This window comes from Arvicola amphibius, chromosome 2 (genome assembly GCF_903992535.2).
Source record: "Arvicola amphibius chromosome 2, mArvAmp1.2, whole genome shotgun sequence".
NCBI lineage: Eukaryota > Metazoa > Chordata > Mammalia > Rodentia > Cricetidae > Arvicola > Arvicola amphibius.
Window position 1 is genome coordinate 126,866,330 of NC_052048.2, and position 18,740 is coordinate 126,885,069.

At 42.4% G+C, this 18,740-nt stretch overlaps 1 protein-coding gene across 1 annotated transcript in view; it reads right to left on the reverse strand.

Annotated features, from left to right (window-relative positions):
- Positions 1-18,740, reverse strand: part of Ttc27 (tetratricopeptide repeat domain 27) — a 120,013-nt gene that overhangs the window by 63,830 nt on the left and 37,443 nt on the right. Inside the window, exon 10 of the mRNA XM_038320546.1 lies at positions 7,329-7,442. Coding sequence (XP_038176474.1) covers positions 7,329-7,442 — 114 coding nt within the window. The remainder of the gene's footprint in view (positions 1-7,328; positions 7,443-18,740) is intronic.

Sequence of the window (18,740 nt, forward strand, 5' to 3'; positions counted from 1 at the left end):
AACCGACTTCCTGTGATGGCCTGAAGTTCCTGATCTGGTAATGGAAAACAGCTCCCAGAGACACAGCAAGAAGCAGACGAGATGACCAGGATAGCTCTCTGAAAACAGGAACCTGGGCCAACTGCAGAGTCAAAAGTTGGCACTATATAGTCATCAAGTGACTAGTCATCAAAGAAAGCTCACATACAAAATGTCAACTTGAATTCAGACATAGTCTAGAATCCCAGACAAACACATGAACAGCCCATTACCATGGCCATCTGCCTGCCTTTGATTTGTCAGTAGGTTTGGGCTAACTACAGACTTTTCCTGGTATCAGACTTTTTTTTTTTTTTTTTTTTTTTGCAGGGGAGGGAGAGGCTTCAAGACAGGGTTTCTCTGTGCAGCCCTGGCTGTCCTGGAACTCAGTTTGTAGACCAGGCTGGTCTCAAACTCATGAGATCCATTTGCCTCTGTCTCCTGAGTGATGGGATTAGAGATGTCCCCCACCATGCCAGGTTTAGCATCAGAATTTCAATTGTGAATTATTGTGACCTTTTTTCACATAATGATCGAGTTATTACTAACATGTCCTTCTTAATTTTCTGATTCTAACATAGGAAGCTGTTGTGTGGAATAAGGTCTTTCCTGTATTTGATGAAGTTGGCAAGGCAGCATGTAACAACACACTCTGACACATGAAGATATGGAAGGCTGTTACTAGTATCTGCTTTCAAGTTGTTTCATTTTTTTATAAAATTAAAAATAAATTTAAGAATCAAGAATAAACTTCCTCAGAAGAAAGGTAAGGACAGAAATCTAACCTAATAAAATCCTGCCATGATTTGATGTGACATACAAGGCTCGAAAATACACTTAGTCCCCAGCTATGGAGTGCAATATTGGAAGGTTTCAGAACCTTTGAATCAAGAGCGCTAGCATGCAGCAGCAGGTGACCAGGAGTGACTTTTGGAAGGTTATACCTGCTTTTAAGTCTGATCTAGAATTCTCTGCATCCTGGGTGGCCAAGAGAAACAGTCGTGCTGCCTGACACTACCACTGACACAGACTGAGCTGTTCCCCCCATGCTTTCCCTGCCATGATGAACTAAAATCTCCCCAACTGGGAGACAAAATAAAGTTGCTTAGTCGGGTATTTTATTACAAAGAGGAGAACAGTAAGTACCACAGCTAAACACAGGCCAGTTCCTAATTGGCACAACAGCCTGAAGCTGCGGTTCTTCCTCTGCCATGTGTGAGGGAGGAGAAGCACTTGTTGGTTCAGTATGTCACAAAATGAGTTCACATGTCACAACAGACTCCTTGGACAGCCCAAGATTCTATTCAATCAAAGTCAGTCAGAACAAATTGGGACATAACCACACTCCTCAACCATCTTGACAAAGCTCCCTGGCCTAGCTTCACAGAAACTTAATAGCAAAAAGGTTGCATGCCTCTAGCGAGGGCTATTTCACTGAGGGAGGAAGGGCAAAGAACGAACAGCAACTTCTGGCTGAAGACATATGGTCACAATACATAAATAAAGATCACAGAATTCCTTCATGAAAAGAAAGGCATTTTTTTTAAACCAACATACCACATTTTCAAAAAGAAAAAAAAATAGCTTTTACTTAATAACTTAAAATTTAAAAGTAATATCATACAATTTACCAAACCCTAGTTACATGTGAAATTTTATTTTCAACAAAATCCATGTTGTTTTATGATATGACTAAGGAACATTAAGTACTCAGTAAGTTGTTCTTGACTTATTAATAATTGTTTGTACGTTTCTTATACTTCTGGGTGACTTATAGGTATCTGTGTCTGATGAACTCAGGTGCTCTCTGAAATAGCCAAGTACACCAGATGGAATGACAGAGCCAACATGCATGGAACTGTCTAGAGCAGTGGTTCTCAACCTTCCTAATGCCGTGACCCTTTAATACAGTTCCTCATGCTGTGATGACCCAACCATAAAATTATTTTGTAGCTACTCCATCACTGTAATTCTGCTACTGCTATGAATCATAATGTATCTGATATGCAGACTATCTGAGATACAACCTGTGGGATCACGACCCACCCACAGGTTGAGAACCACTTAAGTGAGCGCCCTACAAAAGCTGAATTGGTTCCACATGGGTAGAGATTAATTGAACACCTATCTTCTACTCCCCTACAAAAATATACTTCTTGCTGTCTTAAGCATGACAATCACCTAAGTAAGGTTTAGCTACCAATAAAGCTAAGAACATTAAACTAATACACAAAAACGGGCGGTGGCACACTGCTATTCTCTCCACGGAGTTCAAAGTACTCTCTTTTTATTTACTAATTTACAAACAGATCCTAACAATACCCTGTTATGGTTTGATGCGAAACATCCTCCACAGACTCATGTATTTGAACACTTGGTCTCCAGCTGGAGGTATTACACGGGAAGGGGTGGAGTCTCTGGGCCAAGGTACCTTGCTGGCAGCAGTGGGTGACTAGATATTTTCAGAGCAAGCTCATTTCTAGCAAGTTCTGAAAAAGTTTTACCATAGTCAAACAAACTGGAGTTCTCACAGGCATAGGAAATAGGAAAAGCAGGGCTGACATTTACAATGACCTGAGTTCTCTTCCAGGTCTACCCACAGAAAGTGATCATTTAACCAGAGGCATTCATCCTTGAGAGGATTTTTAAAATAATTCTTTCACTTCCAGCAAATTTATAAGGATGACTTTCTCAAGAAAGCTTTGGTGGATTTGTTGTTGTTTTAAAATAATCTTAATTTGTGTGATTTTATTTTATTTATGCGGTGCTGTGGGAGCTCCTTTGGCCAACAGCCTTTAAGAGACTATGCCCAAGTGGTTTTGCATCTCGTGGATTTATGTGCACCACTTGTGTGCCCAGAACCTGCAGAGTTCAGAAGGCATTAGATCCCTGGGAACTAGGGTTACAGATGGTAGTGAACCACCATGTGGGTACAGGAAATCAAACCCAGGTACTCTGTAAGAATAACTGGTGCTCTTAACCACTGAGCCACACCTTCATTCCCCAAGAACTTCATTTTATTTCAGACATTTAAGGTAAGTTGGTTAATTGTTAGCAAAGCCAGGTGTCCAAAAGTGGGGTCTACCCCTCACTCAGAGGTAACCCTGGCAGATCTCCCAACTCAGCTCCCCAAATGCCAGGAATACAGATGCATACCATTAGAACTGGCTTGTTTTCAAGTTTTAAAGCTTTGTTTTAAGGTCATTTCTCCTAAACTGACTCTAAAAGCTAAGCATTTGTGCACACGGAGCTCCCAAGCCCCCACAATAACAATGCCCACATCTCCAGAAGCTACAGGTTCATGAATCAGAGGGCATCTCTATGGAATGGGCATAGAAGGGTGAAGCCTCCAAATGTAAAGATGTGTCTCTTCCTTTTGGTGCCTTTTTTCAGGAAAGAATTTCCCAGAAAACCCTCCAGAAGATCAAGACTGAAGTTACAGTTACCCAGAGGATGATTTAGTATGCAGGACGATTCTGCACAAGATCTGGTATGATTCAGACACAGTGTGCTTACATCTGAGAGTACGGCCATACATCTTCAAAGGAGCAGCTGGTCCCAAAGGGCCTTCCCTTTCACCGACAGCAATTCATTCTCACCAGAAGTATATCAAAGGGTCTGGGGGCCTGCTGAGCCCAACAGAGACTAGCTGATCATCTGAAAGGGCTGACTCATCACCTGCCAGACCACCTTTGATTGGCTTTGTTGTGCAATCTTTGTACATGTCTGTGTGTGCAGGACAGGACTTATTTAAAAAATTAAAATATGCACTTAAGCAAACATATCAACAATTGGGTAAAAGAAGCTTTCTTTCTGACAGGAGCCTGAAGTCAACAGTGATTTACAAATCGATCAGTCAAACAGACTGCCACCTCAGACTCTCAAGGAGAATAAAACTCCCCATGGTAAGGAGAAATAGAATTAAAATTTACTAAGCTTCAATAAACTTATACCTATGCTGAACCAGTATTACATAATAATTAGCAAATGGCACCTGTGAGAAATGAAATCCAGGTCACAGTCCCAGGACTGTGGAGCAGAGGAGCCGTGCTGGCAGCTTCTACGTCTTATCTCATCCCCACAACAACAATGACCAGACTGTGAGATGAAAAGCAGCTTCTTGCTGAAGAAACACTGAGACCAGTATCTGACCATTCTCTACGCTCTTGCTGAAGAAACACTGAGACCAGTATCTGACCATTCTCTACGCTCTTGCTGAAGAAACACTGAGACCAGTATCTGACCATTCTCTACGCTCTTGCTGAAGAAACACTGAGACCAGTATCTGACCATTCTCTACGTTCTTGCTGAAGAAACACTGAGACCAGTATCTGACCATTCTCTACGCTCTTGCTGAAGAAACACTGAGACCAGTATCTGACCATTCTCTACGGCACTCAAACCCCCAACACAGGAATCAGGACCCGCCCGCCATAGGCAGGAATATGCTCAGCAGCTGCAGTTAAAGGGAGCTGGGAGCTCAGCTGCTGTAGTTAATGGGATCCTGAGCGCAAGGGCTTCTCTTCAGCTTCCACAGTGAAGACAAACAAACAGAGGCAGCCTTGAGGAAGCCGGGTGACCATGCTGACCTCCCCTTCCCTGGTCACGTCTTGGGTCAGTACTCCTAAAACTTTCCGACTTCAGGTCCCTTTAAACCTTCAGAAGGTCTGAGGGACTGCAAAAGAACTGTGCTTAGGATCGCTCAACAGTTACCGCATGAAGCTGTGTGGAATACGACTGAGGACTCATAGCTGAGTACTCATAATTACGGCCATCCAAAACTTGACAAAGATGTCAAAAACAAAAACTGGAGAAAAGTTTTTCTCCATATGGTACTAGAACTGGACATTCACATGCAAAAGAGTGAAATTAGCCTACATCTGCGACCTTGTACAAAAACTACTCAAAACAGATAAGACCTAAATGTGACACACTGCAATTGCTAGAAGAAAACCCTATAGGATAGAGGCCTAGAAAAGGGCTTTCTGAATAGGACCCATTTGACCAGGAATTGAGGCCAGCAATTGACAAATGGGACCTCATTAAACCAAAATTCTTCTGCACAGATAAAGAAACAGCAAGAAAAGAGGAAGTCCACAGAGAGGAAGACAACCTCTGCCAGCTATCATCTGACAGAGGATTAAAATCCAGAATATATAAAGAACTTTAAAAAAACAAAACAACCTATTCAAAAAATGGACTTGGAATCTGAATAGTTTTCAAAATAAAAAACAAAAATAGCCAAGAAATATCTCTAAAAGATTTTATTCTGATAAGGCTGAGAAAGCTGAATGACAACAGAAAAAGCTATACTTTTTTTTAAGGACAGTATGACTACCGTCTCGGTCACTGTTCTACTGTGACCAAGGCAACTGTTGTAAGAGAAAGCATGTAACTGGGTCTGGCCTGCACTTTCAGAGGTTTAGTCCCTGTCGTCACGGCATGAAGTATGACAGCATTCAAGCAGACACTGGGACAACAGCTGAGAACCACAGCCTGCTCTGTGTGCAGAGAGACTCTGGGCTTGACAGGGCTTTAAAACCTCAAAGTCCACTCCCCAGTGACAAACTAACTCCAATAAGGTCACATCTCCTAATCCTTCTAATCCTTTCAAATAATGCACTCTGTAGTGACTAAGCATTCAAATATATGACTCTGTGAGGGCCGCTCTCATTCAAACCATCAGAGCTCTGATATACTCAGCTAGAAACCTAAGCATTACAGTGAACATGGCTTCCACAAGAACTGACTTTATCCTCACCTACACTCTTTTTTTATAATTTCATTTTACATTCCAACCATACCCCCCCTCCCGCCCTCCTCACCTCTCCCTCAGCGCACCCCGTATCCACTCCTCCTAAAGGGTAAGGCCTTCCATGGGGAATCAACAAAGTCTGGCACATTAAGTTGAGGCAAAACCGAGCCCTGCATCAAGGCTGAGCACGGCATCCCACCATAGGGAATGGACTCCAAAAAGTCAGCTCACATATCAGGAATAGATCCTGGCCCACTGCCAGGAGCCCCTCAAACAGACCAAGCTACACAACTGTCTCCCACATGCAGAGGGCCTAGTTTGGTCCCATACAGGCTCCACAGCTGTCAGTCTGGAGTTTGTGACTTCCCAAGGGCTTGGTTCAGGTGTCTCTGTAGATTTCCCCATCATGATCTGACCTCACTCTTAACCTGCATAGGCAACAACACAGCCTAAAAGATTTCATGGACTAGATTGTTTTTAACGGCTTCTCCTGAGTTTGTAATTTCCTCTCTCTTGTGGCTTTTTTGATTTGGTTATCTACCTTCATGTATGATGCAACATTTTCTTCTTAACTTTGGTATCTACCACTTAAAAATTCACCATGACACAGGACCTGTCATTGGAGCCCTCAATGTAACCGCCTATCACTAAGTTACAGCCCACGCGGACTGTCAGCACACCTGCAGTCCCTCAACAGGCATGACTGAGCTTTCCCTTGGAGCCCCTTCTGGTCCTCCTGTCACCTCCCCACAACTTTAACAGTTCATCATTTAGCACTGCACAGTGTTGGAAGGAAACCAATCTTTATAGAAATTAAAATTTTTAATTTTAAAAAACCCTTTGTTTTATATATACAGTTCTTATTTTAAATCATTCCCTTACTCTTGAGAGATGTAGTCATTTTAACAAACACTGAAGCACCACACTATGAATCAGAGGAACTGGCAAAAGTTCAGGGTGTGAGCTAAGGGGCTCAACAAAGACAGAAAATTAGACAAACCATGGATTCATCCTGCCACATGATCTAATTTCCAAAATTCAGGAAATAGGGAATAAAAAGACACCCCGCCCCCAAAGTACCGCCCTGCAGAGGCAGCAATAACAGCTCCCCAATGCTGTCCCTCAAGTACAGCTTTCTTACTAATGTGGCACAGGATGAGAAGATGAAGCGACCCCTACATGGCCTAAGGAGAAACAGAGTAGCATCTCTCTGCTTTTAAATCTGTGCTCCCCAGGCAAAGCACAAAGCATGTTCTCACCATCTGACATCAAAAACAAGATTCAAAATCCAAGCTGGGCCTGACAGCCCATGCCAATCCCAGCGTTTGGAAGGTGCATAGTGAGTTTGAGGCCAGCAGGGATCTAAAATGAGATGCAGGGTTACACAGGTTAAGCGCTGAGGTCACAGCTACAAAGTAAAGTGACAAAGCTGAACTTTGCTAGAGCCTGTAACCCAAGTATCGACAAAATGTGAGTGGAAGGAAAGCCATCTCGTCCCCGCAAGTGCCGCATGCACACACTTACTACAGCAACAGAGAGAGGGCCACCACGGTACCTGTGTCTGCCTCATTGCCCGTTCCACTCGTCGTGTGCTTCCCCTCTCGAGCTTTGTCCGGAGGATCAAGGCTGATGTCTGAATGGCCCAGAACTTTGGCTGTGATAGTAAACACTGGTGGAAGAAAGGAGAGGGCAGAGAAAGAAGGGGTGAGCCAGAGGTGCAACTCTTAGACTTGCCCGCCCCCACCCAAAAAACCACAGTCCAGCCAAACGCAGATCTGACAACCTAAGCAAACAAAAAGGCGGGAGCTGGGTGGGAAGGCTCTCATCTTCTTAAACTCACATTACAGAGCATTCTTTTAGCTGTAAAGCGTCCTCAATGTTAGGTGCCCTAACTTCATGGGGAGGCTCTCATCTTCTTAAAACTCACATTACAGAGCACTGTTTAAACATAGAATTCTTTTAGCTGTAGAGTGTCCACAATGTTAGGTACCCTAACTTCAGACAAAATGTTTTCTTAAAAGGGTTATCCTGAGGAAACTCACCTACAATGAAACTTAAATAAATATCCTCAAACAGAGCGCAGGCAGAAACTTCACTAGAACCAGGGAACCAAAGGGACAGTTTGAGGGAAAGAGTATACAGTGGCACATGGGGACTGCTTGGCATAACGGGCACACTTTAATGCAGATTTGGCCCTGGGTGGCCATCCCAACAACAACCTTCAATAAGGCTCATTATGAAGAAAGGGCTTGTTTATCTGTCTGAAAGGATGCCATCCTTCCTCAGTGCGCACTGGCTGTTTCTAAACAAGCATTCGCTTGTCTCTGGAAGCCAGGTGCGGAAAGCACCCTAGTCAGGACCCAATTAGTCATCCCCAGCCTGACTGCTCGTTAGAAGCACCTGGGAAGCGCTTAACTTTAACTAGATTTCTGAGAAGAGGAGGATCTGGGCATCTATATTTTTTTGAAGCCAATAGGTAATGCTTAAGTACAGTCAACTTTAAGAACTATTAGGTAAAAATCACACACGTTTCTCTCTGGTCAAATTTATCCATTAATGCACAATGTTCATTAATGAGGTTAGCATGAAAATTGTCAATGAAATGTTAGTGACCAAAGCCCTAGAACTGCTCACTGCCCCCTGCCCAGCTCGCTAGCTCACACGCTCACTCGCTCTCATAACCTGCCTGCCCCTACAGGCACCTGCCTTCTCCACTCACCATTTCATCCTACCCATGAGTGGTTTTGCCTTTTATTTCCTTTCATTAAAAAATAATAACTTTCTAGGAAAGCATACAAATACTAGATTTCACCAGAGTGCTTCCACACACCTGGGCTGCTGCCCGGCTGCTCTCCCTATGGCCCCAACCTTCTCCAGTTGCTTCCCTTCCTTCCCCAGGATACTCCCTTCTCCCCATCTTATCAAGTGTATCTCATCGCTCTCCTCTTCCCCCTCCCTAAGGGTCTCTCCTCCCTTCTTAGTTTCAAGACACCTCAATTGTTAACCCTTAATCTGGATCAATCTTGCTACAATTAAGAAAATTAAGATACCAGCAAAAGTTGATAGCAGTATTTTGTCCCAAAGCAATACTCTGTCATTTCGTAAGATTTTCCAAATGAAATTATGCACATTCAAGTGAATAATTTAAGATAATAACCATTCAGAAACTGATGATAGTACTAAGTCAAAACTAAAACTAAACAACAGAATAACATTAAAAAAAAACCTCTCAAAAACCTCTCATGGAAGAACTTGAGAGACCGTGAACAGAGACGTATTATTAATTATGAATGCTTGGCCTTATGGACGTAAGTTTGTCCCACTAGCTCTTTTAACTGAACTTAACCTGTTTCTATTCATCTACATTTGCCTCGCAGCTTTTGACCTTTCTTTCATTCTGGGTGCCCAACTTTGCTGCTTCCTCTGTGGCTGGCTCGCTGGCCTGTGGCAGCTCCCAGTCATCTCTTCTTTCTTCCTCCAGCCAAAATTCCTTCTCCTACTTACTCTTCCTGCCTGGAACTTCTGCCTATATCTCTGCCCTTGCTATTGGCCGTTCAGCTTTTTATTAGATCAATCAGGTGCCTTAGGCAGGGAAGGTAAAAAGCAACACATCTTTACATAATTAAACAAATGCAACACATCTTTGCATAGTTAAATATTCTGCAACAATAGTGTCTTCTAAATATGTCAGGATGCTATATGAAATGGCAACAAAATGGTTGCATAAACATGGCGACCTTACCAGCTGACATGTCTACATAGACAGGGGAAGTTTCCCAAGACCCCACCTGTAGATGAAGAATCATAGGCAATCACTGGCTCTTATGGGAAAGACAATCAGGTTTCTCCAGGAATGAACTCCCTGATAGGTTATCCAATCCCAAGTAGTTACCCTAAACATATGCACATAGGAGCAACACTAAATAGACTCAGTAGGTGGTACATGATGTATATGTTCATATACATATAAGTAACAATAATAATTAATAAAGAGGTCATGAATTTGAGAGGGAGGGGGTGCAGAGGAAAGGGTTGGAATGGAGAGAGAGAAAAAAAATGATACACAGTTCTTACATATGGAATTCTCAGAAAAAGTTACTAACAGAAAAAAAAAAAACAAAAAACTCCACCAAATTATGGGGGTATGTGTTGAGGGAGCTCCTTCCGCCAATAGCCGCTGAGATACCAGCCCATTGGGGCGTGGTCTCTCTCTTTAAAAAAAACGCGGCCACTTCCCTCCACTGGCTCTCTGGCTTCCGGCTCCACTTCCGGGACTAGGCTCCCTTCCTGATTGCGCAGAGGGATGTTGTCTGGGACGGTGATCTGTAAGTTTTTCCCCTTCAAATAAATAACCATTCTATTAATCATAATTCCAAACTGGTGTGGGATTGTTTGTGACTTACACCTTCGGGTATGTGTTAGCGGTCGAACATTTATATAGCAAACCTAATGCCCCAAATTCAATCCCCAGAAGTGTGGGGGGTTAAATTTAAACTTAAAACTCACAAATATTTTTTAACATTCCCTAGATAGCACTAGGAATATTCCCAAGCAAGGACACAGTACTGTAAATGACAAATAGCTACCATGAAAGATGTTTATTACTATAAATCAGATCACCTGTAGCTTAAGCACGCACTGTGGAGTGACCCAGAAATTTAAACTCGTTTTTCTTTAAGACAGTTGTGCTCCAAATGCCGCATAAAACCTTACAAGCTGTTTGAAAACAAATCTATTCTGAGCTGGCACAAAACAGGAAAGCATACTCAAACTGACATGGGTACCAGTCCAAACTCTGCCATTAGCTCCCTTGAGAAAGATGTCTGCCACTTTTAGACCTGATTTTTCTCATCTAAGTGATGATAGGCGCTGATCTGAGAATGCTTTCAGCTCTGAAAACTGTTTTCATAAAACTCCATCTGTCTTGTGGCAAATAACAACACAGAAAGGTTCCAAATCATTTAAGATGCTTTGCAAAGGGGCCGGTTGGTAGCCTGCTGGCCTAGCACCCGTGTTGCAGGAGTTCTTGAGCTCCTACACAGCGTAAACAAGACTGACTGCACACTTCCGTAACTCTAGCACTCGGGAGGCAGAAGGTCGGCAGCTCAAGGCCATTTCCAGCTGTAAACTGATTTCAAAACCAGCCCGAGTTACAAGACACCCTGTCTCAAAAATAAATTCTTTCCTAAACTAGCCTAAGTCCCTCTACTTTCCCAGCCATTGCTTATGCATCCGTTAAAAAAGTGGAATCAAAGACTAAGATGTTATGTTCACAGGAAGGAAAAAAATGGATGAAACTTAGCTGACTTTATGTTTATGTGACTTCCAAAATCCCAAAACATGATGAGCCCGTGTTTTCCTTTGTTGAATTTTAGTTTTGCATCCTGAAGCAAGTTGAAGTCAATTATTTTAGATTTCATATTTACTGAGTATCTCACAGAGTTCTTTACTGTTCATTAGAAGTGGCAGAAGTAATTGAGAAAAGCTACTTGTTCAGGTGCCCAAAACGGTAAAGATACGGATCTGACAATTCTGAACTGGGTGGACGTGGACCTCACTGGCTTGTGATGAGTGAGCCTTGGGTTCAATCCCCACTACCAAAACAAACGCTCGTTAGTAATAGAGTCCAGTTTATCATTTCTATGCTTAGGACTTCATTAAACCTGCTCAACTCTCCTAAGGTCTCCTGAATTTTACCTCTCTGGCTTTATAGCTTGGCCTTCTATTTTTATATAGTAGATCTGTCTGAATTGACTTTTTTTTTTTAATGTGGGATGGCCTGAGGTTAGATACCTGTTCCATATGACCATAGACATTATCTAAGATTGGAAAAGTCAACTGTGCTGCAATGCCCCCTCTAATATTGGATGGCTCTCCTCTGGACCACCTGCCCCACTGGCTGCTCTGGAGAGCCTCTGTCTTTACTCTAGTGTTTCCTAGGCTTTAAAGTGTATAAAAACAACCAGAGGGCATGCTGAGGTGCAGACTCCCTGGCCTCAGCCCCAGGGAGTCACTATCAGTCTGGTTAGGGGTGGAGCCAGGAAGACACAGCTGGTGCTTCAGCTGCCACTTAAGCACCACATTTTAATAAGCATTGCCTCAGTCAGGACAGCAGCACACAGGGTGGGTCTGTCAGTTCTTCCTGACTGCCTAAGAAATTCTTCACTCTTTGCCTTTCTGTAAAAATTGAAAATCAGCTTTTGAAAAAGTCACCTTAAGTGCTACCACACACATTAAAAAAAGAAAAAGAAAACACCAGCAAAAATATCAGCAAAATCAAAGTGCTGGGACTTCACCAGGGACTACACTGACTAGCATAGGCTAATCTGGAAAGGCTGGAAATGTTAAAGGCTGAGCCACCCGGGAACAAATGTGTGCATCCTTTCATTTAACTTCTCAGTAATGTTCTGCAGATTTAGTACTTGAGAGCCTCCTGATCTCAAATGGTAAGTACATTTCTAGGAATGGGATGGGTTTCGACACTACTACAAATAGCATCTTTTCTTCTCTCCTTTTACATTTTTTAAATTATGATAAAAATACACAGGACATAAAATCATCACCAAACCAGCTTTTAAACACACAGTTCACTTTAACTTTCACTTTGTTGTGCAGCCAATCTGCAGAATGTTTTCTCATCTGCAACCCTAGTCTGTATGTATCATTAAGCAAGAGCTCCCATGTCTTCCTCGTCTAAGGCCGAGAAACCAACATTCTACTCCTTGTGCCTATGAACCTGACCACTCCTGGTACCTAAGGCAAGAAGAATCAAACAACTGCAAATTATACCTTGGAAAAAACAGGGGTGTAAAAATAAATCTAACTAGAAGCTGGAGAGATGGCTCAGCGGTAAATAGCACAGACTGCTCTTCTAGAAGACCCGGGTTCAATTCACAACACCCACATGGCAGCTTACAATTGTCTGTAACTCTAAGATCTGACACCGTCACACAGACATGCATGCAGGCAAAATACCAACGTAAACAAAATAAAAGTAAATACATTATTTTTAAAAATAAACACGTTATTTTAAAAAAATAAATAAATCTTACTCTAGCAATTTGATGTCACACCACCTCATTAAATTACTAGCATTGACTAAAAATCCAATGCAGTTTGAAACAAATTAAGAAGTTTTGTATCCAACAAGCCTCACTGTTAGAATTAAGACACAGATACAAACGAATCTCGGTCTGTTTACAACCCCAAACATGTATGTGAGCTGGGATTTCGACCACTTTTGCTTATAAAAAGAGAACAGAAACCATTTAAGACACACATACACTCTCTCATTCTCAACTTACACTGACCAAAATATACAAAAAGACATTTAATAGACAAGTAGCCTTTAGCATGTATATTATTTTTCTAAGTTATTAATATTTTTATTTTGTGAATATTGAAATAAATGCTAGTCATCTCTTTTATTTGTGCTTACAATGTGGGTTTTTGTTTGTTTGGTTGGTTGTCTTTTGTGCAGTATGGTAGGGATCAAATCCTGGGTCTCAAACAAGCCAGACAAGTTCTCCAACAATGAGCCCTATCTATTACAGTCACGGTTTATAATGAAAGAACAAATTCACTTGAGCAATCTTTGATAAGAAGTGTAAAAAGATATTCTGAGACCAGAAGGGAGGCACCCACTACAAGTGACGGAGAGGATTTTCAGCCAGCTCAGAGCGCCTATTCCCTTTGAGGCATGCACCTGAGTCAGTGTGCAGACTCCACTCCATCTGAGCAAACTGCCAACAGCTTCAAATAGAGACATCAGTGAGAGACAGGAGAGACAGCTGCACAAGCAAAAGTGACTTCTGTGAGAGTCTAAGAGCCCAAGGTCAATCCCCAGCACCCACGGAGGAAGGAGAGAGGAACTCCTGAAAGTTATTCCAAGTATGCAAGCATGCGTACACATCACACACAGACACGCACGCACACACACACGCACACACAGACACAGACACGCACACACGCACACACACACACACACACACACACACGCACACACACACACTAGTAATTATTAAAAAGACAGTCAACACCACTCGGACTCACTACGCAGAAAACGTTCCTTATGCGTATGAAGGATACATGTATAGTTATTTTACTCAGCTAACAATTTCCTACCACCTGCAACATGCCCCTCATGCCTGAGATGAGCAACAAGACTTTTAGAATATCAGAGAGGATCTGGAGTACTGTAGGTTCCTATTAAAAACAAGCCCTTTTCACTCTTCCAAGCGCGCATTTTGAATACTCCTCCAAAGGTCACCAGGATCTTCATTCAGCAGACAGGTGGTCCAGCCCTTTGGACATAAAGGCGTTTCAGACAGCTGCTTTTCCACAGGTAAATCAAAGCCAGCTCTGAGTTCTCCTTGTTGGGTCCAGGATTATTTGGCCAAAGAGATGATGCCAACCCAGGTCAGGCTGACCGAGGGAGCAAACAACAAAGAAGTGCTATAAAAAGCAGAACTCTCCCTGCTCTAAATGATCTACTTAAAAGAATATTTATTTTAAGTTAGTACCAAGAGTCAGTAAGTTTAAATTCCGAGTTTAAGCTATAAATTGTTCCCAGGAAAATGGGACAGCAGTCCAAACCCTCTAGCTTTGCTGTGAGAACATTTCAAGTCTGTCTTGGGCCTGCTTTTCCTTTCACTCACTGGCTGCCCTCACAGTCCAGTGGCCCTGCACTTGGACTGGACTTGCCCAGACTCTGCCTCTGACATATGGGACCACCGAAACCCTGTCTGCCTTCCATAGCCAGTCTCAAAGTCTGCCCTAAGGAACACTGCCTTTTTTGATGCTCAGTACTAAATGTGTTCTTCCTTTCTCAGCAACCAGGTGATTTGCTTATCGGGACCATCAATTTGCATAATCTTCAAACTGCCTGACTGACGATTAAATTTGTGAATTTATTTGATCAGATCTACACTAAAATTTTCTTAAAGGTAAGTTCCATGGCTCATTCCTTTACTTCACAGTACATTTCTCCCACACTACACACAGAATTTCAAAGTAAACAACCCTAGGTTATGGAGTACACCATGCAAACCCAGGCACATAGAACTAGCTTTCTAGTTTGCCACATCTGTAACCTTACTGCTGTAGGGTGTCTCATAATCACAACAAAGTCACAATTCAGGTATCCATCCTCCTGTCTGCTTCCAGCTTTCACCATCACAACGCAGGCAACTACGAAACACTCCTTCCTGTCTGTGTGCCCGGATGCAGAGGGAAGAGCTTCACTCAGGTACCCAAGAACAGGCTGTCTGGCGAATCTGCGATGCACAGCTTCCTGATGCCATACTCGGTCAGCGAAGTGACAGAGCACGGATTAATCAGCCTTTAATTCCCCTGCTCACTCTTCGCATCACTTCTGTAAGTTACAATCTTCCAAAACCACGACAGCCCAACAAGGCATGGAAATGGCTTGCACTTTTTTCCCTTAATCACCCTGTGGCGCTCCCCACACTCCAGTCAGTGAGCTCCAGTCTAGGCAGAGCTTTCGTAGGCTGCTGTCACTTCTGTGCACTCAGCACAGATGCTTGCCTTCCATGTGCTCAGCTTTAACCATGGGCTCAGGAGTGCTTTCCCCTGGAGAAGACTGTGTGTGACAGCCATAAGCTGGGCAGCACATGAATTTCGGGTGACTTCAGACTTGCTTCACAGTCTTAACTCAGTGGAAGTGCTATTAACTCCCCCCAGTCGACCCCCAGTGACTCCAGCCCTCACAGCTGTTGCTGCTAGGGCTCAGGTGCCTGCCCGCTGGCTTCTGTCTTTAGCTCCAGCTTCTGGGTGCTTGTGTGTTTAGAGATTTAAAATAATTAAATCATAATAATTATGTCCATTAACATAGAAGTTGATTGAAAATTATTACTTTATTAATGTATTAAAATTCCACTTTATTAGCTAGGTGGTAGCGGCGCATGCCTTTACTCCCAGCACTCGGGAGGCAGAGGCAGGATCTTTGTGAGTTCAAGGCCAGCCTGGTCTACAAGAGCTAGTTCCAGGACAGGCTCCAAAGCTGCAGAGAAACCCTGTCTCGAAAACCAAAAAAAGAAAGGAAAAATAAATATTCCATTTATTTAGTGGATGTCAATTAACCTATAATATTTAATATTTAAGACTTCTGACCTCAGAACCCACTCATCTTAGCCAGTTTCCTGCTGGCCATTCCTGTTGCCTCTCAATCATCACGAAAGGAAAGGGAACTGGACAAACTACTTCCAACATCAATAATGCATGTAAATAAATGCTAAGATTGACATACACCCTAATACAGCTTTAAACAGCACCTTGCTTTCTCTTCTCTTCTTTCTTTGAGGCAAGGTTTCCCTGAGTACCCCTGGCTATCCTGGAACTCTCTGTAGACCAGGTTGAACTCAGTGAGAGTCACTTGTCTCCACCTCCCAAGTGCTGGGATTAAAGGCATTTGCCACCATATCCAACTAACACATTTCATAAATCTGATTTTTGCCACAGAAAAGGGATAAATATCATAAATATGAACACAGCAATTTCACATAGGTTTTTTATTATTTATTTATTATTTATAAAATATTCTGTCTGTGTGTATGCCTGCGGGCCAGAAGAGGGCACCAGACCCCATTACAGATGGTTGTGAGTCACCATGTGGTTGCTGGGAATTGAACTCAGGACCTTTGGAAGAACAGTCAGAGCTGTTAACCTCTAAGCCACCCATCTCTCCAGCCCCACATAGGATTTTTGTACTAATGTTGACTCTACTTAATTCATGATGGTAGTTGAATATTTTGCGTTGTACTTGTGACAAAAAATACTATATTAACTGGCAGATCTATTTTTGATAAGTGGATTAACCTTAACTACAATAGGTCTAAATAACACAGTTTCCTCTTTCGCGAATGTATCTTATACACTAAAATATATGCAAGTTCACTGTGCACTTTGATCTGTTTGGACAGTGTTATCGCACTACATACAGTCTCCAATGCTTCTCTCAGAAGCAGAGCTGATCTGATTGGACAGTTATAGCACTACATACAGTCTCTAGTGCATCTCTCAGAAGCAGAGCTGATCTGATTGGACAGTTATCGCGCTGTATACAGTCTCTAGTGCATCTCTCAGAAGCAGAGCTGACCTGATTGGACAGTTATAGCACTACATACAGTCTCCAATGCTTCTCTCAGAAGCAGGGCTGCAGCTCGGCTTTGCTTCCATCAAGACATCTTTGTCGTTTTTCTGTCTCTATGTAGCCCCAGCTGTCCTGGAAATCACTCTGTAGACCGGATCTTCCTGATTCTGCTGGGATTAATTGTGTATGCCACCATGGCCAGCTTAATCTTTGACATTTGCCTTTTCCCACTAGAACAATCTTTGAATTTTATTTGGAGTATTTATCCATTAGTATCTGATACAGCAATTTGTATAAACATTTGTGCTCAGAGGGTTGAGGTAAAAAGACAGTTTTAATATGAACTTGAGATCAACTAGATCAACATAAAAATAAAATTTTTAAAAATCCCTTCATCTCAAAGGTGTGCTAGTGGCTTCTGTCTGGAATCCCAGCACTTGGGAGGAGGAAGTCAGTAGATTAGAAGTTCAAAGTTGTCCTCTGCTGAGGACAGCGAGTTTAGGGCCATCAGTAAAGTACCTCAGACCTCGTTTCAAAAGTCAATGTCTCCATCTCAAAGAAAACTGAGAGGAAGAGAGGGAGGGAGCGGAGGGGAGAGAGAGAAAGGGATCAATATCAGAAAGAAAAAATACATAAAATATAATGTGAAACTTTCAAAGGACTCTTTCCTTCTTTCATGGAGACGTTGGAACCACTAGTCGGAAGGCAAGCTGCCAACATCAATTCACACTTGAACAAAACTTCTGCCAATGAAAACTGAAACACCTGTTAAGAACTAAATTGTTCATATTTTCAACAAAGAAAGGAAATGAAAAGCATTACAAGTGTCACTAACTTGGCTCATCTGAGTGGAAATAAGAGTTATCACAGCTAACTTTAAATTATCAGGCTGATACAACATAAATGGTTCTCTCAAACAATACTGGTTATTTTTACTACAACTCGATGCTCCTGAAATATGTAGATATGATTTCTCAAGAACAGCACCTCATGATGACTCTCTGAAACAAGGAGAGCTACGGCTTCCAGGACAAGCTTTAGACTGCTGAATTACGATATTTCATGTATGTATGGAAAAGCCATAAGAAAAGCTGTCAGTCTGTAGGCTTAGTTTAAAAATGGCCTCACATATGTTTCAACATGCTACACCAACACAACATCACTGGCAAAAATCACTGGGAAAAAAAATAATGTTTAGATTATTAAACTCAATAAAATACAGAACCAGAATAAGCCAACTATTTGGTTGAGAATTATCAGTAAATATATTGGTGGACTTTTTTTAAACTTTGTCTAAAAAAAAAAAAAAAAAAAGATGGGCAGTGGTGGCGCACGCCTTTAATCCCAGCACTTCGGAGGCAGAGGCAGGAGGATCTCTGTGAGCTCGAGGCCAGCCTGGTCTACAGCATTTGTTCCAGGACAGCTAGGGCTACACAGAGAAACCCTGTCTCAAAAACCTCCCAGAAATAGGGAGGCTGAGGCAGGAGGATTGTCAGCTTGTGACAGATAACTGCATCCTACCTCAAAAAGCCAAGTGTGTGTGAGCAAGTCTGCAAGTCAGGAGCAGACACACAGAAAGAAGCAAGATGAACACGCCATGTTGAAAGGTGCCGCCACGTGGCAAAGAATAGGTAAGAAATGAGTTCGTTATATGATCTAGCTAAAAACAAGTCTAAGCTATTGGCTGAGCATTTATAATTAATATCAAGACCCTTGTGGTTATCTGGGAGCGACTGCTGTGACAAATAAAAGCTCTGACTATAATGTCCTCCTCCAAACCAAGGACTAGCGAGCCGGCTTATCTTTGAATGCTGAGGATACCAGCTTTTACTTACCGTGGGCACTTTTATGTACTTT